The 27,370-nt window shown below is 39.9% G+C and overlaps 1 protein-coding gene across 2 annotated transcripts in view; it reads left to right on the plus strand.

Annotated features, from left to right (window-relative positions):
• Nucleotides 1–5,694, plus strand: part of UBE2D2 (ubiquitin conjugating enzyme E2 D2) — a 31,588-nt gene extending 25,894 nt beyond the window's left edge. For both annotated transcript variants that reach the window (XM_088131601.1, XM_007428947.4), the window contains 2 exons: nt 3,513–3,606; nt 4,811–5,694. In XM_088131601.1, the coding sequence (XP_087987727.1) occupies nt 3,513–3,606; nt 4,811–4,856 (140 nt within the window). In that variant the 3' untranslated portion in view covers nt 4,857–5,694. The remainder of the gene's footprint in view (nt 1–3,512; nt 3,607–4,810) is intronic.
• Nucleotides 5,695–27,370: the final 21,676 nt, after the last annotated feature.

Raw genomic sequence — 27,370 nt, forward strand, 5'->3', positions numbered from 1 at the left:
CAAATCAATCAGTTGCCTTTCACAGTGTAGAAGCTGACTAACGGAGAGAACACTTCTGGATTCTCATTTTCCTCTATTTACTGTGTTATTTTGGCTTTGTAGAGTGATCTGATTTGGCTGTAAGTAACAGTTATGATTTAATTGCTTTTCGTCCAGTACTTCCTGGGAGGGTGGTACTTGCCTTGCACACTCCCCTGGATGTAGGTTTAGATCTCTTAATTTATTCCTCACTATCTTTTTACGTTCCAAAATAGGATCTACCTTTCTACCACTATTATCTGTTTTGAGCCACAGTTGTCTCTGGATGTGCTTGTTTTGAGTGACACAGCAGTAGTGTTTGGATGACTGTATTTAAGCTTAAGAAAAGTCTCTTTTAAAGTGTCTATTTTGTTGTTAACTGTGGTTAGAACCTCAAAAATTGGCAATACTGTTTGTGCCATCGGTAGGCATTGTCTGATTATAAAGCGAGTAACATTTTCATTTTTTAAGTCCTCAGACCCTTGTTGTATAAGCCTTGCAGCAGCTAGACAGATGGCTGTGATCTGTGAGGGTGGGGGCTTCCTCAGGCATAGAAGCAGAAAGATCTAAACGTTGGGAGCTCTCTATCTCCACTTATAGATCCCATTCCAAAGGGTCATATCTGTTAGAGAGGCTATCAGGGAGGGATGGGGGGCTGGTTACTTATAGCAAGTAGCTGTTTGCTTTTTAGACATCTGTCAACTTTGAGCTGTTTGGTAGGCTTGAGTGAAGTCTGAGAAGCAGAATGTGAGTGCTGCCTCTTCCTTTTCCCCATAGCAGAAATGGTAAAAATATAGGGCTCCAGCAGAACAAGAATAAAAAGAAAATGAAATTAAAATAAAGTGGAATGGAATAAAAATGAAAGAGCTAGTTAAAAATTAAAAATTGGCTTTAGAGGGAGCTCTTAATAAGAGATGCTGCCTTGATGCCATCTTTCTTAACCGACTGCTGGACTAGATGGGCCAGGGGTTCAATCCAGCAGTGTACCGCTTATGTTCTTGAACTGATTGTGGCAGGATATAAATTTAATTAATTAATTCTGGTCCATTCCATTTTTTTATATAGCTGCACATCTCACTACCATGACTCTGTTTTACTTGTTCCAATCCTTCAGTTATCTGACAGTAGTTCCCAAACAAGCAAGATAAGCCATCATTCTGATGACCCCCATTAACCATTGTTAGGAAGATTAAAGTACTTCCTCCCAGTCTCAGAAGCCTCAACCAGAGATTCCTGGGAAGTGAGCACTGCTACCTTACAGTGAGGCCAGAAACTGAAGAGGCAGTTAACTGCTGCATGTAGATGCCATGGAACATATACTAGCAGAACAACAGTTCTCAGGACTGTTACTGACTTGGCCAAGACAATGCGTTGTGCAGAGATACCTGGGTTCCTCTTCAAAAAAAGCATTCCCTGTCTAGAGAACTGTCTTGACACTTAAGGACAAATTTCCCAAAAGAATTCTAGAGATTTAGAAAGTTATCTGCCCATTTTGGAAAAAGAACTAAGAGCTGCTTATGCATTTTGGAAGTACACTGGGACTGTTAGTATCCTGTTTCAGCCTTTTAACATACAACTTCATAGTTGGGCACTCCAGTGGCTTCTGCTTCCTTTTCAAATTCATAGATGCACAGTGCACTCCAGTCTTCTTCACGGAGGTCTGAATCTCACTTTTCTGGTGGTGCTCGACAAAATAATTGTTCAAGAGGTTTCCCTTTGTAGAGCTTGCCAGAATCAATAGCAACTGATACCAGTCTTACAGGATAGGGAGTTCATTGTCCAAGAGGGAACTATATCCAGGGAATGATGTTCCCCCATGGAGAGTTCCCACAACACAAACTGATTAGAACTTAAATCTGTCTATGTAGCACTCCAGCATTTCTCCAGAAAGATCAGGCAAAAACATGTTTTGATATGCATGGTCAGTATCACACTGAGCTCTTATTTTTCCCACCAAGGAGACAAAGATCACAGTTGGTACACAAAGAGGCAATATAATTCTTATGTGTAGAAAAAACTATTGGCTCAAGGGGAATTTGTTTTGAAGCACCCAGAACCAACTGGGTTCAAGGAAATTGCATTCAGTTCCCTAGCAAATAATTTGCTTCTCTCAAAAAACAGTAAGTCGTAAGTCTCATGTTTTTTTCTTGATTCCAACTCAAACTCTGAGCAGCCACTATGGGTGCTTCTCTTCCTCTTTGACAGAATAGGCTCCCAAGTATCTTCCCATAATTTCTGCTAATTGGAAGGGTGCTGAAGAGAATCAGAAGTGACTCAGCATTTAGGCCATGTCATTGGTCCTCCCAGTATCTTGCCACCTACTCCAGCAGTTTTCCACATGAAGCCTAAATTGCTGCAACTAGCTGGTTGGTTGTTGGGAAATATCTAACTTAACATTAGAGTATCCTGAATCATTAATTTAGGATATCCTGAATTATTAATAAGAGGTATTCTCTGATCCAAAAACATATGAGACCCATTGGGGACCTTTATTTGTTAATGCCGAATGCAAGGCAGTTGCCTTACACAAGTAGTTTCCTTTTTCCAACATGGATTGTAGATGGGGCTTTCAACCAGATATCTTGTGTAGACAAACCATGGCATTATCCTTCGTCTTTACATAACTAGGTAAGCATTGCCTTGGATCTCATTCTACTGTCAAATACTCAGAGGGAATTCAAAGAGTTCTTCATTTCTTAAACCGCCTAGGTATACAAATATTTATGGTGGAACCTACTTACTGTTCTCAAAGACCTGAGTGCTATACCATTCATATCTCTGGATTCCTTTTCTCTTGGTTTGATGTCTCTGAAGGCTCTGTTTTTCATAGCTATCATTTTGGCCAGGTAGTTCTCCAGGCTGGTAGTCCACTCAGTTTCCAAGAATGTATGTGTCTTTCATAAGGACTTCTATAGTGATTATTTTGAAACAGGATCCTTCTCTCATTTTCTAAAGTTAATAAGATCTTTCAACAGCTTATCTTCTCCTTGTTTTGTCCCAATCTGTCCTATCACTGACAGGCTGAATGAAAAAGAGACTTTAGCCATGTGATTTTCCTGCCTTCTTGGACAGTAGATGAATTTAACCCATTCTTTATACCAAATCAGAAGAAACTTTCATAAATAGTGATCAGTGCTTGATCTTGTGTTGGCAAAACTGTCACTATTTCAGACTTCAGCATGGACCATGGTTGTTTGCTTTCTGCATTAGTTTGCAAACTCAGGCTGTCTAACTCTGGTACTGTATGTACAGGAATAGGGGGGACATTTGTTAGAAACAGCTTGTCAAATAGAAAGATGTTTGACTATCCCATCCGAACTATGAAACCAAAAGAAAAGGATTGACTTACATCTTCTTTAGAGGTATTGAAATGAAATGAAATGAAATGAAATGAAATGAAATGAAATGAAATGAAATGAAATACTGTTTGGTGAATGACCAGTAAAATCTTTTAGGGGCTGTAAATCCTAAATGTTGTGTTTTATTCCTTCTAGTACTTTTGTCCATCTGTTCTCTGTTGTGTGATCCCAATCCAGATGACCCTTTAGTGCCTGAGATTGCACGGATCTACAAAACAGATAGAGAAAAGTGAGTATGGAAGTCAAACATCTGAATATCTAAGAATGAAATGGTTAGTTTTTTTTTTTTTTAAAAGAATGAGGAGATTATTTTAATTTGTGACTATGTACTTGGCACCAAAGACATTTCTTCTTGTTCAAGAGTAACATCTACTTCTGTTAGCAGCTTTGTATTTTCAGGTTTAAAATATTTGATAATTATTAGTAATAAGGTTTACTCCTCAACTGGATTGATTAGTCCACTAAAAGTCTAGTCATTGTCATCTGTACTTTTACACGTTATTATTTTGCAATTGCCTCTCTTAGGCCTTTCAGTTTCTGCTTTTAGGCTGCAGAGGGAGGAACAACTTAAACTTCTATCACAAGACACATGATTCAGGTGGTGGTAGGTGAACAAAAAATACTACATACTCCTGTTAGTTTTAGTGGGAAATTTTTGAGGTTCTGTTGGTTCCATTTCAAAGAAATAATTTTCCATGCACTGTTACAACTACATTATTCTTCCTGTGACATTGCTGCTGTACCACTGAACAGTAATTCTGCTAACTGAAATTGGCAACAATTAGCAATTAAGAATCACCTGAAAAGGAAAAAAATTAGGCCTGAGCACAATGAAAGTGGGTGTTTTGGAATTCTGGATCTTTCAACACTGAGTCCTTAGAGAGTTAGAGAATTGTATAGGTGATAAGCAAGTATGTCAGAATTTGGAACTCACTGTTCTTATTTTGAATCATTTTAGAAGTGGAAATTCAAGCAGATGGTTAACCTGTAAAGTGATCCTTACATTTTTCTTTTACTAATATTAAAAGAAATTGAACATGACTAGATTTCATACTTTGCAGCCTGTGAAGTGCATTGCATGAAGTTCACAACTGAGGTAAAGAAAGTGGAATCAAAAATGTAAAATACAGTACGTGTGTATGTCAATGAGCACATGTGCATTTTTGTGTGTTAGAAAAGGTTCATCAGGCAGCATGCAGGGCTTTGTGAATTCTTTTTTTTAATATTCTTAATTGTTGATGGGAGAAATCAGAAACATTTCTATCTCTATTGTAAGAACAGTGTTGAAATGAATTTTATTTTTATAAGCTGCTTTAATGTTGACTAATTTTTTTTGCAAAGATTGATTCAGTTCTAGAAATTTGAACTTAGTGAAACATCCTATTATTTGGTGAAGTTTACCCATTGTTAATCATCTTTCTTTATATATACAGGTACAACAGAATAGCTCGAGAATGGACTCAGAAGTATGCGATGTAATTAAAGAAATTATTGGATAACCTCTACAAATAAAGATAGGGGAACTCTGAAAGAGAAAGTCCTTTTGATTTCCATTTGACTGCTTTCTATGAGCCCACGCCTCATCTTCCCCTGTGCACATGTTTACCTGATACAGCAGTGCTGCGTGTTGTACACACTTGGAACAACGAAATACTGTATTCCATACCAACATTGACTCCTAGCAAAGAAATGTGTGTGAAAAGCCAGTTCTTCTATCAAAGTCTAGTTGTGAGCATAAAAGCATTCCTAAGACATTAAATTGGGTACTAAAACCAAACATGGAGGGAGAGGGGAAAGAATAAATTGTTCTTGTGTTTCTGGGGACTTTTGATGATTCAAAGAGGATGCTTTTTAAAAAAATGGAATCCTTTTAAACTCATAACTGTAATGAAAAAAAAGATGTGAAGAACTTGAAGCTGTTCTGTATTTTATTCTGAAGGACCTACTAAGGTAAATGTATGACCAATAAGATCAAATTGTACCCACATCCTGTGTTTAAAAGTCTGAGTTTAACTGGTCAGCATTTAAATGCATTGGAGCTATTAGTGCATCAAGTGATGTTGATTTTGTTTCAAATCTCCCCCTCCCCCTTCCCCTTCCTTTCATAATTTTGGTTTGTATGTGTTTTCTCAATTAACATAGCTAATAGCTCTTATTTTCTTAAGTTTTTAATGGCTTAGGTCTTTCTGGATGTAAGGGTAAAAATTCATTTGACAGACTTGTGTATATTTAAAGACCCAGCTGCTCCCTTGGAGCTTGTACGTTCAAGAATGATTAATCTGTGTAATAAACTGATTACTACAGTCATTACATATAACTGTGTGAATAGGTTTCATTTTTAGTTGTCTGTTTTAAGCATTTCTTTTCAATTTTCTTGCATTTTGATGGTTGCATTTGAGTATTGTGAATCTTCACGGATTTGTCATTAAAGGCTGTACTTCTGGGGAAAAAATAGATTAGTTTGACTCAAATTTCAGTTCTGATAGCATTAACTTCCATGATGATATTCTGGTTGTCTTGAGTTCATATGTCAGACTGTTAATCCTGGTAATGAATTTGCTAATTGAGCATCACACAATTTCACTTCACTTGGAATGGGATATACTATACGTAAGGGATAAAAATTGGGTAAAGTGGTAACATTTTAATAAATACAGTACTACAGACTGAGAAAGTTCGGTCTTCAAAACTGTTGCTCTAAATATTTGGAAATGTCCACTGTATATGTATATTATCAAGAAGCCTTCGTATAAAAAATAGTGAAAGCTACAGGTTGGGAGATGCTGAACCCTTCTTGCCCTTTTCCTGCAGTTTCTGTGGACTTTCAACAACTTTCCAAAGCAGATTTTGAACATACAGAGGATGGCAAAGAAAACATATTATGCAGATTGTGAAGGTTACATTGAATTCCATTTTGCATAGTAGCCTAAGCATTAGTCCATAGGAATTTGCTCCATGTGCAAGAACTATAGATTAGGGGCAATATACATGTACTGTTGCAAATGGGTGGGAACAAAACAACAGAAAAGTGATTGGGCCATTGGTTTGTCTCTTTCACATATGGCTGTTTAAGCATAAGGGCATATGTGTCAATCCAAAAGCATAAGCTTTTCTTGATGAAAAATCAAAAGAATTAAGGCAGGGCACAACAGTGAGTGATAAGTTTTGAGTGGGGGACAGATTATTATTTGATAATGTCAAAAGTGGATGTTGGGGGGAAATGGATATGGAAGGGGAAAAAAATGATGGAAACGAAAGTAGAACTGTAAGAAGAGACAGTATGAGTCCTGTATGAAAGCTACTTGGAACAAACTAAAATGTATTAGAGAATGCTAGTTATGCTAATGAGAAGGATGAAAAAGTATGCTAGGTGGAATGCTGGTGTGAAAGAGGCTGTTGATGAGAAAAAACATGTATGATTGCTACAAAAAATAAGATGTATAAAGTGTTTAAAAAGAAGAAAAACATTGTGAAGAATGTAGTCAAAGCAAACAAGATACAATTAAAAGAAGCAGAGAAACCACTAGTTTTGGTTGAAAATAAAATTGTTCTGTGGTTGGTAAAAAGGACTAAACAAGGAGCCTCCAGCAGAGTGAATAGAAATGAAAATAACTGCAATTAAATGACTTGTTTTGGGTACATATGAAGGTAGGTTGATAATTGTGACATGACTAGGGGTGAAGCTGGAGTGAGGGAATGCTGGAAGAATATTTTAGAGAGTTGTATGGAAATGACTGATAACATCAAAGAGTGGATTAAAATTATTATAAATAGTAATGTCCAAGAAAAAAATGATAAAAAATATGTCACAAATGCCATATGAATGCTGAAGTAGTAAAACTGCAGGTGTTGATGGTGTAAGTGAAGAAATATGGATAAGCCCAATAGTAGCTCAGGGTTGAACTGTGGAGTCCTTGGTGCTCTCTGAGCTTGGCTGTTTGCTTGCCGTTGACGTTTCATTACCCAACTAGGTAACATCATCACTGCGAGTGAGTGTGGGGTTTGCTCCCTGTTTATATGCAGTAACTTGCCTTGCCAGTGTTGGTGGGAGTGTGGTTTTCTCTTTGGTAGTTCCTTGGTTAAGGTATTGTTTTCTGTTTGATTGTTTGCCTGGTGTTAATCCCTGCTTATCTGGGTGTTGGCTGCTGAAGGGAAGGTGTTCTGGTCTTTTTGTTTCCTTCTTAGCTTTTTTATTGTCTCTTTTGAATGGGCATACATATGGTTTATTTCTATGTGTCCATTGATGGCTGATTTGTCTTGAATGCCAAGCTTCCAGGAATTCCGTAGCATTTTTGGATTTAGTTTGGTCTAGGATGCTCAGTTTCCCAGTTGAAACTATGGTTGAGTCTGTTCACATGTTGTGAGATTAAGGAGTTTTCAAGTTCAGGACACCCAAATTGCAGACCTGCTGCTTCAGAGGCAGTGCAACCCCATCCAGAGGTAACACAGGTAGTATGGAGGAACCTCAATGTACAAAGAGTAGCTCTGTCTTACTAGGGTTCAGTTTAAGCCTGTTGTCTCTCATCCAGATCTTAACAGCCTCCAGGCACTGAAAAAAAATTTCAGCAGCATCTCTAATGGAGCCTGAGGACATGATACCCAGGGTATCATCAGTGTATTACAGGTAGTCCTCGACTTACGACCATTCATTCAGCGACCAAAGTTATGGTGGCGCTGAACAAAGGGACTTATGACCAATCCCCAAAGTTGCTGCTGTTGCAGCACTTCTGCAGTCGCATGATCAAAATTTGGGCACTTGGCAGCCCGCCCGCACTTACAACTGCAGGGGCGCTTCAACTCCCCGCATCTGCCTATCTCCATCATCTATGCCCTTTTCGCCCCCTGCACTCCATGGCCCCTGCCACCCTAGTTGACCTTCGCCGGGTTCTTGCTCCTGCTGCTGACTGAGCATGCCTGGCTTGGCCCTTCACGAAGCAGCTGCCGGCTGCATGAAGCTTTCTTCCCCAGGTTGCGCATGGCAGTTTCCTCGCGATTCCTGGGGAAGATGGCCTCCCGTGCCCAGCAGCTACCTTGCGAAGGGCCAGGCTGGGTATGCCTCATCAGCAGCGGAAGCAAGAAGACAGCGAAGGTCAGTTGAGGTGGCAAAGCGTAGGGTAGCAGGGCGTGGGTGTACAAGGTGGTGAGGGTGACTGGGCTGGGCTGGAGCTGGGCTTTGCGCTGCAAATGGCTTTGCACTGTGCTGTGGCTCAGGTTCTTGCAGCCCCAGAGTCATGGCACACTGACCAGCCCCTTTGTGCTGCACTGCTGGGCTGGGCTGGGGCTCCGGCTTTGCATTGCGCTGTGGCTTGGGCTTCTTGCAGCCCTGGAGCTGCAGCGCACCAAGAAGCCCGAGCTGCAGTGTGGCAAGCAGCCCCAGAGCCGCACAGTTCTGGGACTGCTTGCTGCTCTGCAAGGCAGGGTGCAGGGCGGCCAAAAGGGCAGAGATGGGGGGGGGAATAGGCAGTTGGGGGGAGTTGAAGACGAGGCACTCCCTTACCTTGGAAGAACAGAGGCTCAGGCTTGGAAGGAACCAAGCTCGGAATGGCTTGGATTGGGGTGGGTCCTCAGCTATCGACTGGTAGAATTAGGTTAACAATAGCAATGGGGATTGTGGTCGCTAAGCGATGCAGTCACATGACATTGTGCCATATGACTGCATCGCTTAGTAATGGAAATTCCGGTCCCAACTGTGGTTGTAAGTAGAGGGCTATCTGTAGTGATATCCGACCTTTAACTGCCAGATAACCTCCCCCAGCATTCAGAGATGTTATGTCTGGGCCTTGACGTAGGTCATCAACTAGAGTGACCAGTATTGTCTCTGTCCCATACCCCAGCCTGAATCCTGACTGAAAAGAAACTGGATAATCTGCTTTTTCTAAGGCACTCTGTAGTTGGTCCCAAACCACCATCTTATTAAGGTGCTGCTCCTAGTCCAACACCTTACCGTTCCCATACTCTGGTTCTCCTGGAGAGTCAGGAGGGACAAGTCAAACACTACCTTGTCACTGAAACTCTTGCATGATCAAAATCATCACCTTACAGAATTCACAGTGGCTTTGCCCCTGTCCACCAAAATGGGGTCTTTAGATTATTCTTTGGCTTCTGAAATATTCTAACTGCTCAGAGGCAATATTGAAGACATGGTACTAGAGGGCTCAAAAATTATTAGGTTCTGGGTCGCTGTGCTTCACAGCAAGTTTTAAAAACTAACATTTCTATTTTTTAAAAAAGAAGCAGTGGAAAGGAGGAGCTATCCGTTCTCCCTCATGCAATTTTTGGCACATAAATTGTTCCTCTCCCCCAAAAAGTAGCCAATTATTATACTGGTGAAAAAAGAATACTTTTGTGCAAAACTGAATTATAATTAAACAGGCATGAAGCCAAAGCCCAGGTTGATGACAACAAACAATGTAGACTGCAGTAACCCAAGTCTGACTGAAAGCCATTCGGCATAACAAACATCTTCAGTTTCAGGAGCAACAAAGAGCATTTCTTGTTGATCAGGACTGTTTTTGACATGATGGAGGATGGCTGCATTGTGCTATTTATTGATACAGACAGTTGCAAGATAACTGGGCAGGATTGATCAGTGCAAAACAGTGCACTTGGCCATAGAGAACACTGCATTTTTTCCAGATGTTCGCTCTGCAATTGCATGGCTAGGGAGTGGTAAGTGCAGGCATAGCTCAGTTTGCCCCCTAGGATGTTGAACACAGCTGAATGTAATCAAGTGACTCTAAAATGCAGCATTTATTCTGCCATCGGGTGTGCAGACGGGAGGGAGAGAAGGGACAGGCTTGATAACTCAGTTGATAAAAAAACATTGTCCAGAACTCTTCCTCAATTTTACATTTGCCACCTTTTGAATTGGCTACAGTAGGCCATTGGAAGATGGCAATCTGGAGGATAATAGGGTTGGAGAAAATATCTTCCAACAGAAATATTCCATATAATAATGTGTCACAAGCATGGTAGTATTGGTATGGCCCAAACAATTTTCCCTCCCTCTCGTCCCAACTCCACACCTCATACTTGGCCATTTTCCTCATTTCCAGGAGATATCCAAAGGCCATGACACTAGACTTAGTCAGTAATCCATATTTTGATACCTTCAAGTTTGCATTGCAGTTACATCTGCTATGTGAGGTTCCTCTTGAGAGTGGCTTGACTGTGTGCCATCAAGTCAGGGTTGACTTTTAGCAACCACACAGATAGATTTTTTCCATGAGGGATCTGTCCCAACCTTCAGGTCTTGGGGTACGCCCATTGCTGATAATTGAGTTTACCTACCTTGCATGGGTTATCCTCTCTCTCTTTCTACCTTTCCCAGCATTAGAGCCTTCCCCAGAGAGCTAGATCTTTGCATAATGTACTTGAAGAAGGATAATTTGAGCTTGGTCATTTGTGCCTTGAATGAGAACTCTGGATTGCTTTGTTTGATGCTCTTTCTGTTTGTTTTCTTCAGTATCCATGATGATCTCAGGAATCTTCTCCAACATCAAAGTTCAAAAGCATCAGTACTCTTTATATCCTGCTTCTTCAAAGTCCAACTTTTCCTTCCATAGAAGTCAAACCATTGCCTGCATGATTCTGATCTTTGGAGGTATCCCTACAAAGCATCTGAATATCTTTTCCAAGGCCTTCATTGCTACTCTACGAAGTGCTACTCTGCAATGTGTTACTTGCCAGCTAGCTCATTTACTCTTGATAGTTGATCCTAAAAGGCAGAAGCTGCCCACCATTTCAATATCTTCATTGTCAATATCCATCCATCCATCCATATATATATATATATATCATGCAATTCCCTTTTGGGTAAGAAATGTTCTGCAAAGTATAGAAAAGAATTTAAAAAATACTAAGCCAAAGAAATCAAGGCATGAGGTAAGAAAAGGAAATATAGCTAAATCTGGTTTATACCAATACCACTCACTATGCCTCTTCATAGTTTTTTAAATCCTTGTATCTACCACATCCATGCACTGTTTGTTTTGTGATTCAGTCTTCATTCATTTTCTGTATATGACCAAAACACTTCAATGCACTTTTTAATATAGTCACCTTCCTTTGATGCGTATTCAGTCCACATTCATTAATTACTCACCATTCATGATTCTGTTTCTTCTTGTACTAAATTGACTTAAATATCCTATTCTCATGGCATTCAACATAGTTTCATGTTTCTCCCAAGATATTTATTTCAATAAAGTGGCAGAAGAACACTCTTAGATACAACCATTCTGCTGCTTTGACAAACATTCATTCCATCTAACAGAGCACACACTACCTGCTACCTTTCTATCAACACTTGGATGCCTCAAAACATTTCTATCCCCTTCTTTAGTGAACCTTCTATCAAGGTACACAAATTCACCTACTTGCTCTATTTTTTTCACAATTTATATCTATCTTGCAATTGTTTCATTCATTTGGTTAACACAATTACCTGGATCTTTGATGTATTAATGTTCCTATTTTGCATTATACAATCTGTCTAATATTCACTGCAAATCATTGGGTTCTCCACCAACAAAAAAGGATTATCTTTATACAAAAATACACACATGTTCACATCCATAACCAATACACTACTGAAATCTCCACAGTGATCTCTTTTACATTTTTAAAAAATACATAAAACATCCAAACATTGCACAGCTTTTTCTTACTCCCTGGTCAGCGTTGAACCATTTGCTAGCATTCCATTTATTCTCAAATATGCCTTATTTTCATGATATACCACTCCTAACTGCATCCAGCAACCAACCTTTCAAGGCTCATTTAACAAACTAATACTCAGTACAGGTAGTCCCTGAGTTAAGAATGCTCGATTTACAGATGACCCATAGTTAAGAATGGAGCCTACTGTAGCAAAATTTGAGTTAAATACACAATAATTCAAGTGAAATATACAATGGTTTGAGTTAATTACACAATACTACTTACACAGTATTATACAATAATACTGGTCTGGCTTACATACAAATTTGACTTAGGGACAGACCTTGGGAACAGAACTCATTCATAAACTAGGGACCACCTGTAGTTTTTTGCATTCATTCCTGCTACTTTTCTCTTTCTATAGGGGAACAATAATAGCATTATTCCAATCATCTGGCGCAGATGCAATCTTCACTTACTTGTTAAACAAGTCACAAAGTCTCTATATAAGCAAACTACATACATGTAATGGACAGAAGGAATCCTGAGGAACGGGGAAAAGCCACTACCAAGACAACAGTCAGATAAAAGAAACCTGAGTCTGGGGCAGAACTGTAACCTAAGAAAATATCTCAGACAAGACCCTCCCTAGTTCTCATGACAATAAAGTGAAGGAGGGGGAAAATGCATTAGACTTGCAAGACTGATGTCAGCCCTTCAAAGTAGATCGGACTAGGAAACCAGGTTGCAGGTCAATACTACTTTTATTATAAGGTTACGGTAACAGAATCTTGCAAGTCTGAAAGCACTCCCCACCCCCCACTTTATCTTTGTGAGAATTAAGGTCTTGGCTGACACATTTTCTCAGGTCACAGTTCTTCTTACAATACATATTTTTAGCACTATTCCAGTTATACCATCAACATCTGCAGTCTTCCAGTTTTTCAATGTTCTCACAGCATTTATGACTTTTTCATCTATGTTTTTTTTTCTTGGACAGTAAGATTGATAGCAGTCATTTCAGTTCCACTCTTTGAGATATCACTAACATTCCCACCCACCCATTGTAAAATATTCCTTCCAGTATTCCCTCATTTCAAGTCCTGTAGCAAATAATTTCATCATTTTTATTTCTAATTCCAGTCACTCTGCGGGAGGCCCTTTGTTTAGCCTTTTTTCTCCTTGTTTGGTTATGAGGTTCATTTGTACTGTTTTCTTGAAAATTGCTTGTTATACCCTTACATTTAAGACTTATGTATTTAAGATAGATGGTGTTATAAATTTTCTAAATAAATGAGCTTAGATGACATACATTTAACCTATTCATTCATTCATCACTCTACCCCTTCACTTCCTAGACCAGCTTCATTCAGATGTATTTATTTATTACCTCCTCTTTCTCTTAATTTCTCACATACACTATTTTTACTTCCATGGATTAGATCATGCTTTTTACTCTTTATTCCATTTACATGCCAAATCTTCCATGCATATGTTCATCACTAGGTAGGTCCATAGATATTACACTCTACTGCCCAAGATGGCTTTGGCCAGTCAAACTTTTCACATAATGCTTTCTGATAAAATAGAGAAGGTTTAGATTAGATTACCAGCTTTATTTTCACCCCTGCCACATGCAGCATTCCCTGCAGGGTAAGGACAGTGCCGGTCAGCCTGGGCACATTTTGGCCAGCGCACCACTAACTCCACCAAAGCCTAATTCTGCCCCCAGCACGCTCACGTACTTGTATGCAAGGACAGCTCTCTCATTTGGAGACTACCTTTTTTTAAAAAAAAAAAATTATTTATTTATTTGGAGAGAGACACACTGTTGCCTCTCTCACGTACTAGGAGGTACTAACTGACACTCAGGATATAAATAGATAATAATAGCAATAACAACAAGTGCCTGCTGAGCAATAATGGCAAGGCTAACTCTGAGAGGTCATGGTTCCCCGTGACTTTGGAGTGAGGAATCTGCAGAAGGGAGAAAAGCCAAGGCAAGGACAAATCCTCCCTCTCGCTGCCTTCCCCCGCAAATATGTCATGCTTTTCACATTTATTTATGGGTTAAATTCAAGGCTGCCTTCATATGAATTGCTGTACAAAAATGCAATGAAACTACATTTTCTAGTCAAACAGTCAGCCATCTTGGGCTACTGCTGCTGCAAAAAGTAAAATAATGACAAATGATTTGACTTGTTACAATTAATAACAAAGAATATATATAAAGAACTCTTTTTTAAAAAAATTGCAGCCTCTAGAATAATAGCAATGATATATTCGAGAACATTATATTGTGGCCGTATACAGTAGGTGTGTAAGCAAGGTAGGGAGATTTGTCATTTGCCCCAAATGTTACAGTGGGTTGCCCCAGAGAAGTCATTTCACAAGGGCTCTGGAAGCGCATCGGATGACCCCTCCAGCCCAAAGGGCGGCTAAGGATGAGGTCATCTGCCCGCTGCTCCAAGGGAGGCATTTGGCAGACACGCAGATAGGCTGCTTCAGTTCTTTGGGACTCAAGAGCCTTGAGTCAGTCTCTTAAACCATTGGGCAATATATTTTTTTAAAAAGGTATTTTAAAATCTATGGTGCTCCTTCTAGGCTTGCCACTAGTTCTGTATTTCAACGAGCTGCTTCTTAGTTATGTATAAAAGGTACCATTTCTTTTTCTTTATAAGGAAAACCATTTGCATCTTTTTTTGGAATTGAGAGATGGGTCTTAAGTGCAAAAATCAACTTTAATTTAACCAGACACCTGAGTTGGAGATTTCATTGTTATCTGGCTCTGCTGTTGTTTTTTTTAATGTTGCATTTCAAAATTGTTCCTGTTAACAACTAACGTAATTTGAATGCTAGTCATAAATTTTAGAAGCAATTTGCTTAGAAAGGCAGCATATAAATATATTAAATAAATGCTATACTTTACAGAGTATTCTGAAAAACTATTGTTTGTGTTTTGAGACCTATGTCATTTTATTGTAGCCTTGTAGTGTATTTCTGCTTTTGGAGTTCTTCAAGGAATTCTAAAGAGGTGATTTAAACCAATAACCAATTTGGTATTACAGCTTGATTTCTCAGTTTGATAGAGGGATAGTTCAAACTCAGGTAGTCCTTGTTCAACTATGGTAATTGGGACCAGAATTTCTATCACTAAGTGACACAGTCATAGAGTTCAATGTCATGTGACCGTGCCGCTTAGCACTTCCAGTTGCCATTGTTAAGTGAAACCTGCACCATCATTGTATCACATCACGTGGTTGCCATTTGTGACTTCCTGTTGGTTTTCCCATTGACTTTGTTTGCGGGAAGCCAGCAGTGAAGGTTGCAAATGGCAATCGTAACCACAGGACGCTGCAACCATTGTAAGTACAAGGACTGGTCATAAGTACCACTCATTCACCATCATCATAAGTTTGGTCGCTGAATGAGTGGTCATTAAGCAAAGACTACCTGTACTTGCTTAGCTGTAAACCAGTTGTTGACCTTAACATAACGGGAAACTAATTTACCTTCAAGGTTTGCTTGCTTTTCAAATGATCAGGGGACTTCTTCAGGCTCAGCCCCAGCATAATTTCACACAACTCCAAAAGTTCTGGCATTGTTTCTGAGCTGAACACCACAAGTTCAGCAGTTAATTTATGGAGAGCATCCCATGCACTGATATGCAGTTTTTATGGGGATGGATTTTATTTGCTGCACCTTGAGGATGTGGTCAAGATGATTGAGGGAGTATGACTTCCTGCTTTCTTGCATGTCTTAAATTAAATTTGGCAGGAGTAAGGTGAGTACAGTAATACCTCAGTTGACGAACACTTCTGTTCACGAACAGCAGCATTCGCAAAATTTTGCTTCCATTCGTGAACTCCGCATCGGGTGACAAACACAACCTGTGGCCATCTTCCCTGCTCTGACATGTGGTCGTGGCTTCCTGTAGGCGAGATCGTGGTCGCAGACAGACACTGGCTGTGAAGCTTTTTGTTGTGCTTTTTAGCATGGCTCCAAAGAAAGTGCAGAGCAAGCATGGTGGTAAAAAGAAAGTGCAGAGCAAGAATGGTAAGAATAAGGTTTTGAAGAAAATAACCATTGAATTGAAGAAGGAAATTGTAGAAAAGCATGAGCGTGGTATTCGTGTGACTGATCTGGCCTCGGAGTACAAGATGGCAAAGTCGACGATCTCGACTATTTTGAAGAATAAAGATGCCATCAAACAAGCTGATGTGGCAAAAAGAGTAAGAATGTTAACCAAGCAGAGGACACAAGTGCTGGAACACTTTGTTAGTGTGGTTGAATGAGAAACAGCCGGCAGGTGATAGTGTTAGTGAAGCTATGATCTGTGAAAAAGCCAGGAAATTGCACAGTGATTTACTGCAAAAAAAACCCTCTACAAGCGCAACAAGTGAAGAATTTAAAGCCAGTAGAGGCTGGTTTGATAAATTCTGCAAGAGAAGTGGCATCCACAGTGTGACAAGACATGGTGAGGCTTCCAATTCTGACAAGGCTGCTGCAGAAGCCTACAAGAAAGAATTCGCGGAATTCATGAAGGCGGAAGGATACGTCGCTCAGCAAGTGTTCAACTGCGATGAAACGGCTCTTCTGGAAGAAGATGCCGAACAGAACCTACATCACGCAGGAGGAAAAGGCACTGCTGGGGCACAAGCCCATGAAGGACAGATTGACCCTTTTGCTGTGTGCGAACGCAAGCGCCGAGCTGAAGATTAAGCCACTACTGGTCTTTCATTTCCAGAGGGTTATGCAGCACAGGAAAAAACAAGTGACAGATTTTTCACCAAAACTCAGCCTGCAGCTAAGAGACAAAGAAGGGAGGAAACCCCTGAAGGAGATCTCCCCGATGTCCTTTTGGAGGGGTACTCTCCCTCCAAACAATAACCGCCTCCCCACCCGCCTTCCTGTCTTCCACGCCAGAAGTCGCCTCAAGCGAGGTTGGTGTTCTCTCTCTTCATACTGTACTGTACTGTACTGTACTTTGTTTCATATTTTTGTGGTTTTAAAAAAAATACATATGGTTCAGAATGGATTAACCTTATTTACACTGAACCTTATGGGAAAATTTGATTCGGTTGGTGACCAAAATCGGTTGGCGACCACATTCGTAGGGGTCAGAACGGATTAACCTTATTTACATTGAACCTTATGGGGAAATTTGATTTGGTTCGCGACCAATTCGGTTCGCAACCAGAATCGTGGAACGAATTAAGTTCGTGAACCGAGGTACCACTGTATTATAATCTGTATGGTAATTAATGCTTCACTGAAAAAAGAGGTGGCCCTGACTATCTTTAAAGAGGTGATCATTTGGTCACTTTTCAAGACAGCTATTTGTTCCTGAAAAATTGTTCCAGCTATCTGTCAATTGCAAAAAAACAACAACAAAAAACTTCTTGGGCAAAGTAGTTGAACAAACACTAGTCAGTCAACTTTGACGATTATTTAATTATACAAGTTTTAGGACTTGTTTAGCACTGTGACTGCCTTTATCAGTTGCCTCTATGATTTAAGGTAGGAGAAAAACAGGATGTATGATTTTATTAATTCTGGAATTTTTGAGAGTTTTTCAGACCACCAGGCTTGGCATCCTCTTGTGCCTTCTGGCCAAGATAGGAATAAGTAGAATTGTGCTGAGTTTGACAGCTTTTATCTGGGGCATGATCATAACAGGAGGGCAAGAGCTGCAACTGCGTATCTGTGAGAATGTATTACAAATCTCTAGATTATCTGTTCCAGAAATTTTGTGTAAACTCAGATAAGACAGTAGGAACTACTTGCCACAACAATGAAAGGGTATAAAACAGCATCTCCTTCTAGAACTGACTGTGAGGAACAAACAAAGCCACATAGAATAGTATTCCTATCCTTACCTTCTAGTCTCATCTTCATCCCGTAGCATGCCAGAAAGATACCATAATAGATAATATCAAATGCCACTGAAAGGCAGCATAAATACAAATTTGTATTTATATTTTATTTATTTATTTATTTATTTATTTATTTATTTATTTATATTTCAAATTTAGTCACTGCCCAACTCACTCAGAGAGCAACTCTGGGCGTATCCCCTCTTTTTAGTTCCTGTGGCATAGTTGATTCATCAAGACTGAAAAGATTGAAAGGAATCTTAAATTATCTTTCATCCAGGATCCCATAGGAGACATGGTCACAAGCTCAAGCAACTTGCTTAGAAATAGCTGGAAATTTTGTGCTCCAGGTATTACCGTGATGCAAAATAAATGAAAGCTAAAAAAAAAAAAAAGCTAGGAGATGTATCACTAGGTGGTGATGTTGCTCCATTGTATCTCTTATGGCCTCTAACACCGGAAGCTGGAGCAACCATCTTTAAACTCCATAAAAGGCATGTGGGGGGGGGGGGGGAAACTGTCATAAACAACATAACACTTTGATCTTTCACTTTACATTCTATAACATCAAGACAGTCTACATTCACACTAGCATTTTGGTGCAGAGCCTGAATCTATGATGTCAGCAAGATTATCTGAATGCAGAGTAAGAGACGGTATTAAGAAAAAAGCAGAAACAGGTACTGGTCTGTAGAGAGTGCTTCATTTGCTGTAAGATATGGTGGGAAGCTATTCCTCTCTCTCCCCATTCATTGGAGGCATGTATGGATTCTCTGGGTAAGAGAAAGAGCAGGTGTAATTAGAAGTACTTCCAAACTAGTTTGCAAGTGGCTGATTAAAATTGTATCCTGCCGAGGACTGAGCCGAATACATCCCCTTGAAGTCAAAGTTCAAGAAGAACTTTAGATCAACATTGTGAAGGTCAAAGAAAGAGCCAAAAGAATGAACTTCTTTTTCCAGTATGGCATGCTTCTCAGAAGGGCTAAGTGGCATTATGCCTTTTCCTGAAGGTCCCTTAGAATGTTTTTGGAAGGAGAATGATAAATAACATTAATAAAGTATTGTTTTTTGCGGTGGTCTGGTAACATTAGGAGAACTTTGTCTAGGTGTCTCTGCCCTAAGAATTCAACAGAGAGGATCTTCCTTGATTGTGGCAGCCTGCCATTCAAATATCCTTCTCATGAAGACTCTCTTGGCACCCTCTCATTATGAAGAAAAATGCTTTTGTATTTTTCCGGGCCACCAAAAATTAGTTGAGTTTGCTGAGATGTATGTATTTTCCTTCTCTGCCATTTAAATCTATGTGATTACGATACCACTATTGATTTTTGGCTTTTTTTGGGGGGGGGGCAGTAGTTTTATGCTTATTAGCCAGCTAAATAACTATATTAATTACACAAACACACACACACACATGCACACAGGCTCCCATATTTCAGGGCCCATCGTCATTTTAAGGTGGATTTTGAAATCTAGTCATGCACAAAATTCAGCTAAGTTTCACAGTTGAAGGTGGTTCTTTGTTTAGAAGCAAAATTTATCCACTCATAAATCTTATTGAGGATATATTTGTTGAGAGACCTCTGCTTATAGGCTAATTAAAATTGCAACATCCCAAAGTAACCGTACTTGGAAAAGGTGAGGGAAACTTGTTCTTCTTGAACCACAGGTACCAATATTATTAAACCAATTCCTATGTCTTAAAATTGTCCTGCCCCAGCCCCTACACTCCTTTTCATGCTGAATGTGACAATTCTTCTTTGAATATAACTAATCTCACTAAACTGATGGAGTGTCTGGGACACAAAGAAAACAAAGCTGCTTTTGAAATACAGGTAATCCTCAATTAACAACAGCAATTGGGACTTGAATTTCTGTCGCTAAGTGACGTAGTTGTAAAGCACAATGTCACATGACCGTATCGCTTAGCAGTGGCAGTTCTCGCACTTCCCAGTTACCATCATTAAGTCAATCACTATTTGGTCATTAAATGAGGACATCACACAGTTGCCATTTGCGACCTCCTGCCAACTTCCCCATTGCTTGTAGGAAGCTGGCAAAGAAGGTTGCAAATGGTGACCATGAGACTGCAAGATGCCGCAACATTGTAATCATGAGTTGGACACCGAGTGCCTAGATTGTAATCATGTGACTGCAGGGATGCTGTAATGGCCAGAACTTCAAGGACCAGTCATAAGTACCACTCATTCAGTGTCATCCGAAGTTAAAATGGTCGCTGAATGAGTGGTAGTTAAGCGAGGACCACCTGTAGTTTATTTGATGCTATGAATTGGTCCATCTGCTGTATTTAATTCTGGGATTCTGGAAAAAGATGGATTATTTTATAGATTTCTGATAATGTTATATCTAGGAATAGCTTGCAATGGCAAAGAGCAAGAATTTTGCAATATCTCAGATGAAAAAATATTTTAACTTTCTAATGATATAATTTCAAATCACATTCCTTAGTTCTTGAAGCTCTGTCAAAGAGTAAACGAAGGCTGTTGAAGAAATGCAAACAACTAGATGAGGCAAAAAGCAGCTCTTTCAACAGTAATGCTTGCAAAAAGGGACACCAACAATCCCCACTCTGGTAGTGTATGCAGAGACAAGGCCCGTGCTAAGATGGAGGCCTTGAAGATGTAAAGATACAGGTTAGTGAGAAGTTGTGCTTTGTATGAGCAAGTGTGGCAATAAGAAAGCAGCTGTTTTTCTTGGAGCATCAGCCATGAGAGAACCAAAATATTATAAGAAGTTGTGAGAGGGAATAATTGAACATCTCCCTAGAACATACCTTCTTCCAAGGGTTCCTTCAGAGCCACCAATTAGGTGGAACTTCCTCAGCAGTTTGCTAGTCATTCTAGCTGGGAAGTTCTTAGTCCTTCTGTCCAGGACCTCTTTCAGCCCAGTTCTAGGGAGGTGCTTTGGATCATCCCATCCAAAGTGCAGAAATACAGAACTGAACAAGGGGGAATTGTGTAACCATGCAGCCTTGCATGTTGGAGAGGCTTTAATGAGAATTTTCCATATAAAACTAATGAAACAAAATAACTAGATATTAAAAAGGAATTTATTGAGAAAGAAGAAATATAGGGGAACAATGATTCACACATAATTCCAAATTATATCAATAACTCATCTAAGTTAATTAGTTACTTAGTACCTCCTCAAATTAGGAGCATGTTGGTTTCAGAACATGTTCACTGCAGTGAAGGCACCTGAAGAGAGATCATCTGGGCCTCCTGCTTAAATGTTTGTAGGCAGGACGTTCTTGTTCCTTTTCTTTATGTGGTTTGCATTGGTGTGCTGCACTGAGAACATAAGTGAAAAGAGTTGAAGAAGAGCAACGTATTGGTAGTTAGGTTGGCTCTTTCATCCAGGCACTTGTTTATTCTAGACTGCCTGGTATTTAGTAGCATTACCATGATATAGGAAAACTAGTTGGTAGAGCAGGTGCTATAAACAATGGAAGAATGGGAAAAATGGGAGAAAAACTTTTAGATATTTGTCTTTTTTCCTTTGAAAGGTGGTCCAACCAACATCACTGCCCTATCCACTGTTCATATTGAGACATTCCTTTGTATACCCCTCCCCTCTCCTCTCCCCAACTATTCATTTTATTCTGCTAAAACTGCAACAGAGCTATTGAAAAATGGATGAGCTTGGAAAGGGACAGGGGGCTGTGAACATATTTATTCTTCTGGATTTCTTTGCCATTGCCTCTAGTATCATGGATGTGATCTTACGGTTGGGGACTAAAGACATGTTTTTTGCATTTTTCTTTAGCTACCGAGATAGATTACTGTTTGGTCTTGTGCTATTTATTCTATGGAGTCCTGCAGAGTTATACACTGTTTTCCTTGATGGTGAAATTCCACAAGAAACAAGTGAGATTATCCAGGGATTTAAGTAAAGCTATAAACGAGGGCTCCAGAAATCTGCCTGTAGTTGATAAACATCACAGATTTTGGGCAGAATGTGGAGTGTATATTTCCATTCATTTAATAGGACCAGATTATTAACTTTTGCTATTCAAGAAATTTAAGTATTAATTGCCACAGAGTGCAGAGTGACATCTTCAGATAAAATATCTTTTGATGTTTGTATATGAACAGGCAGCCCTAAATGGCTCAGAGTCCTATTAAGCAATAGAATATTTAAATATGCGGGATTTTTGTCTTTTACGAAATGATATGCCTACTTATAAATGGTTGTTGTAATGTTCAAGAATATAGGGAACAATGGAGCAAGGAACTGGAATGTCAGATACATCAACATCAGTGGAAAACCATTTCCCCATCTCTCTGTCATATTTCTATAGATTTGAATGATTGATTCAATCAAACTATTACATTTTGTGTACTACAAAGTGAGCTGATCACGGGCAAGCGTTTGAGAAGGTATTTAGCCTCACAGAAGTGTGTTGCATTGCCTCAAAACTGCAAGGCAGCTTACTAAGTTGCATGATCTGCTTCTATAGAGAGTCAGGATGGAATCTTAGTTAGCAGATCTGTCATGCAAACAGTAGCTTCTGTGCATGTGCTGTGCATGTGTAGAAGTGCCTGTAATCAATTGGAGTAAGGAACCAGACTGTGCCATGCTGCTAAATCCAATTAACATCTTGAAGGGGAATGAGTAGATAGCAAAACTAAATACAGAGTGTTTGCATGATTGGAAAAAAGTGGATACTTCTGGATTAGAAGGATACTTCTCTGACAATTAGACAATGGTCTGAAGAACTTCTCTTTCTATTTGAATAAGCATTATATTGCTAAGGGCCTTATATGGAGGATTATTTAATAAGTTGGACTTCATATATGAGGTTATGCTTAGTTTTGCTTTTTAGGTGAATTGAACATTGCACATACATACATGCACATACATACATGTCGAATATAAAGGAGAACAGTGGTGTTCCCTGAATGCCTTTTGATGGATCCTCCATTTAAAAAAAATATGGAATAAGGATCTTCTGAGAACTTGAAGAATCAGAGAGTGTCTAAAACACTAGCAAAGGAATATGATACAAAAGATTGGGAACCCATATCTGGAGAAACAGTTATGTGCTTCAGTCTCTCATTTTATTCTGTCATCTATTTCTATACTGGACACCTGATGACTTGCTGTTGAATGAACAGTGGCTGGACTCATTTTTAATTTGAAATGCTATATCACATGATGTGGCTCCTCCAAAGATATTCTACATCGAAGCACAGCAGCTTCACATATGACCATACTGGTCCTGTTTATTTCTCCAGAGCAATGGTTCTTAACCTGTGGTCTATGAGGGTACTATCAATCAAACCTAAAATTAATAAAACTAAAAAAGTAGACATAAAATACAATAAAATTACATAAAATAAATAAAGTAACAATAATACAGATAACAATGGGTGATTATACAATAAAATTATATAAAATAAAACAAATTGTATAAAATTCAATACAATAAATATACAATAAAATTCGTATTTTCATCATAGGTAGGATGGATGGCACAAATGGTGGCACAAAATTGGGCAACCTGGAAAAGTCATCAGAGTCCTGGTCAGACAGAAGAAATTAGGGTACCGTAGATTCTGGCGCACATACCAAAATTAAAATATCCTTTAAAATTATCAAAAACCCAAGAGATCACCAGGTCTCACAAGGTTTTGAGGTCCTTACTCAAAGTCTCAAGAGTCCAAGGCAGAATCTGATGAGATTTGGCAAACTTATGAGATTTGGATTGTTTTATTAATTCATTTATTTATATAAAGGTTTTTTTTGGAGTCCTGCAGATGTTGTGTGAGAGGATCAAGGGACCACAATACTTGCAGGAACCATTTGGTTGACCCTGGCTTGGTCCATATAAACAAAAAGTGTAGCCAAAGATGTATAAATCTGATCATCTGTGTAATGGGCGCCACCAATGACCACCTGTTTATACTAATCCAATTGCGGAAATTAAAAACAAAAACAAAACCTTTCCTCTTCAGGGAAATGTTCATTCATTTATTCTTTAACTGAGCAGAGGAGTTCGATTATAGCTTGGCCTATTTATATAACTCCTCAACCGAAATTGCCCAGAGGCAGTAGCTGATGGATTATCTAAAACTTGAAGAGTCAAATCAACTGTAAAAAGAAAATGGAGAATATCCATATTATCCACCCTCTAGAACATTGGAGATTAACTGGCTTATGAAATAAACATGCTCTCTCCCTTTTGTTTTGTTCTGTGTTTTATGATCCTGCATCTCTGGAACAGGCTGGAGGAATTCGGTCATCTGCTTAACAACACCCCAATACTACTTGTTTTTGTAATAATTTATTCAGTGGCAGAGTTAAAAGAGCAAACCTTTCCCTTGTACCCCCATCTGCTCTTTAACTAAAAAGGGTAGGATACCTATAGTCTGGCCTCCACCTGCAGCCACACCTCTTTTCACTTTATTCACAGTAGCTTGAACAGTTCTATAGAAAAACAGTGCACAAAGCGTCAGAGCATTATCATGCAGGTTTTGCTTCAAGTCTCCAGAGAGTTGGCACTGCCTAAAGGGAAGAGCTTTGTTTGCTCCAAGATTCCACTTCTAAAGCCTGCCCGCCCCAACCCATTCCTTCTGTTCATTGTGACATCACTGTCTCCCCACACTGGACCACAATCCCTTGCTCAAGTCCAGTGTGATTCATCACAGGCTTCCTGCTCTGCACTTTTCACTTTCATCTTCAGACCTCAGAAGTCTTTTTTTGTTGTTGTTGCTCAGACCATTTCAGAAGCCTTTCCCAAACTCCAGGTAATCCTTAACACCCACAGTTTGATTGAGATCCACCTGCCCAGCTCCCTCAGAATTATTAAAAACAAAAAGTAATTTCTAAATTCTTGAAAATGTAGTAGGGTTTGTCATGCATGGACTTGAATCCAGATTAATGCATAGACCACCTGAGGCTGCCGACAGCTGGATGCGGGAACGGCCTGGGAAGAAGCAGATGACAAAGTATTAGAGGAGAGTGTAGGCAGCTATGGGTGAACTTCATGGATGAGGCAAGTTTCACTCTGAGGGGCTCAGGGTAGGGAGCCCAAGGAGTGGAAACTATTTATTTAAATTTATGCATTTATTTATGTAGAAAATTTACATGGCTACCCATCTTAAATAAATAAATCTGGGCAGCTAACAATCAATATACAAGGGGAAAAAACCCAATATGATAAAATACCTGCAAATGAAATGAAAATACAATTAAAAAATAAACATGATAGAATAACTGAGGCACTGCATAACCAGTTCACAGCACCAGAACATATACAGAGGGCTCCACTAGCATCCCGGCTCTAATGCTCGGGGGAAAAACCAGGTCTTCATGATCTTCTGCGAGTCCCTCTAGTCTTAGGAGGAGGAGATTCCCATGACAGAGAAGGCATGTCTCCTGGGGCCCACTAGATGACACTGTTTCATAGAGAGGATCCGGAGCATGCCCATCCTATCAGATCTGGTGGGATGGGCAGAAACCATAAGAAATTATGAAATTTTCCACAAAGTCTGATTGAAGCAGCTACAGTGCAATATCACAATTGCCCACAATATAGGGCCATAACCTACAAGCTCCATCCTCTCCCAGGGGAGTTCTGGTTTGATTGGAAGAGTGGGTCCCGGTTGGGCCATGGCTCTGGGATGGGATGCAGCTGTCATCTTCTTGATGTGATAATCTCTCACCTTCTCTGCTAGCATAATCTGGTACTGGTGGTAGGCCCACAAATATCCATCCTGGAGAGGCCAATATTTACGTTCTTTCTGAATGCTCCATTACGCTGGTCCTCAGCTAGTAGACAACTTCATGCATTTTCCCCCCAAAGTGGACGCTGTATTTGGAGAGATACTCACTTATCTCCCTAAATGTTTGAACATTGGAATCACTTGGCAAGGAAACAAATGCTCAGGATGAGGATTTTTCAGTGGTTTGAGCACCACAGCATCTGGGGGAAGATATCCCATGAGTGCATGGTAAGTGGCCAACTCAGGTTTATCTCATTCAGTTCAGCCGCTCCAGCATTAGATCTGTGGATTTTCACCTAGTGCCTCTCCTGCATCCTAGAAAAGACAGTGCTGCAGGAGGCATAACTCTGCTGCTTCTCTTGCAATAGATGATTGCTCTTGTTACTATGGTAGAAGTGACCTACAAACTTCCAGTGTGTATTTATCAGGCACATCCTTTATACTGAGTGAAGCTTGTGAGCAATGCAGCTGATGCTCACAAATCCTGCCTCAAATCCAGCTCAGCATATTTTTGCCCCCATTGCTGAACATATACTGTAATTGAGTGAGCCGCTGCCCAGCCATATGCCATCTGGTTGTTAGGCATCCTGATTTCTCTTGCTGTTTCAGACTGGTCCATGACCTTCATAGGGGGGATGATCATCGATACCCAGCCTTCATGATCAAAACATTGCTGTCTTCTTACTTGTGTCCCTTGAGATGGACTGCGCTGCATTCTGGCTGCTCCAAATATCAGAAATTGCGCTATCAGAAAATCAGAAATGCGCTATCTGCTTTGGTGCTTTCTGAAGCTAGGTCATCAATGTTTTTCCTGGCTGCCTATTACAGGGAGGGCGCTACTGAGTGGATGCAGATGGTGCATGATGGCACTGAATAGTCTGGATCAGAAAGAACTCGGTAGATTCCACCATTCAGTCAAACTAGCATCTTGCTTCGGGGAGGGGTGCAGAGAACAGGAAGCTGAGAAGAGGGCTGCACACATTTTCTCTGCCTGCTGGATTCTTGCTCTACCGCTGGACTGCTCTGCCTCTGTCACTAGCAAAGTAGATTGGTTGTATCATCACACCTCCAGTACTGTAAAGCTCTGCTTCATTCCCCAGCCCAGGGTCGTGTAGGTACAGGAAACGTAGTGGGACTGACTGCAGTTTCAAAATCATTCCACATTGTGCCGACTTCAGTGCAGATCTCTGCCCTTCCCCTGTTCTGGGGCTGCTATACTTTAGGTGATACGATATTAGACCGATTGCTGCTGCTCGCTGTTGTTCTCCTCCTTTCCTGTTGCAGGGCAGTGCAACCTTCTGGACAGAAGGTTGCCAAAAGCAGACTATTTAACTTTATAGTAAGGGATCCCTCTTGCCTTGCCAAGGACAAGAGATGATCACAGATTGGCCCCTTGTGTGTTTTCCGATTTCTCTTCTCCATGTGGCGGCAACACATGTTGCAAATGTTTGGGGGAGGGAAAAAGGAAGGAAAAAATAATTAGATCAAAGAGGGAGGAGAGATGGTCAGGTTTTTCCCATACTATAAAAAAGTCAAAGTAAATTCTCCAAGTGACTTCATGGATATGTGTGTATTACTTCTGTAATACTTTTTTCCCCCAATTTTCCAATCCAGTCTAAAGCCTTAGTTATTTCTTGGTGGTCTCCTGTCCAAGTACTATCCAGATCTCACCCTGATTACATTTTCAAGATCAAGCAACCTTGGCTAA

The sequence above is a fragment of the Python bivittatus genome, unplaced genomic scaffold (assembly GCF_059951505.1).
Source record: "Python bivittatus isolate LINGU-HERP-01145 unplaced genomic scaffold, Pbiv_v1 ctg000960_np1212, whole genome shotgun sequence".
In the NCBI taxonomy this organism is placed as follows: Eukaryota; Metazoa; Chordata; class Lepidosauria; order Squamata; family Pythonidae; genus Python; species Python bivittatus.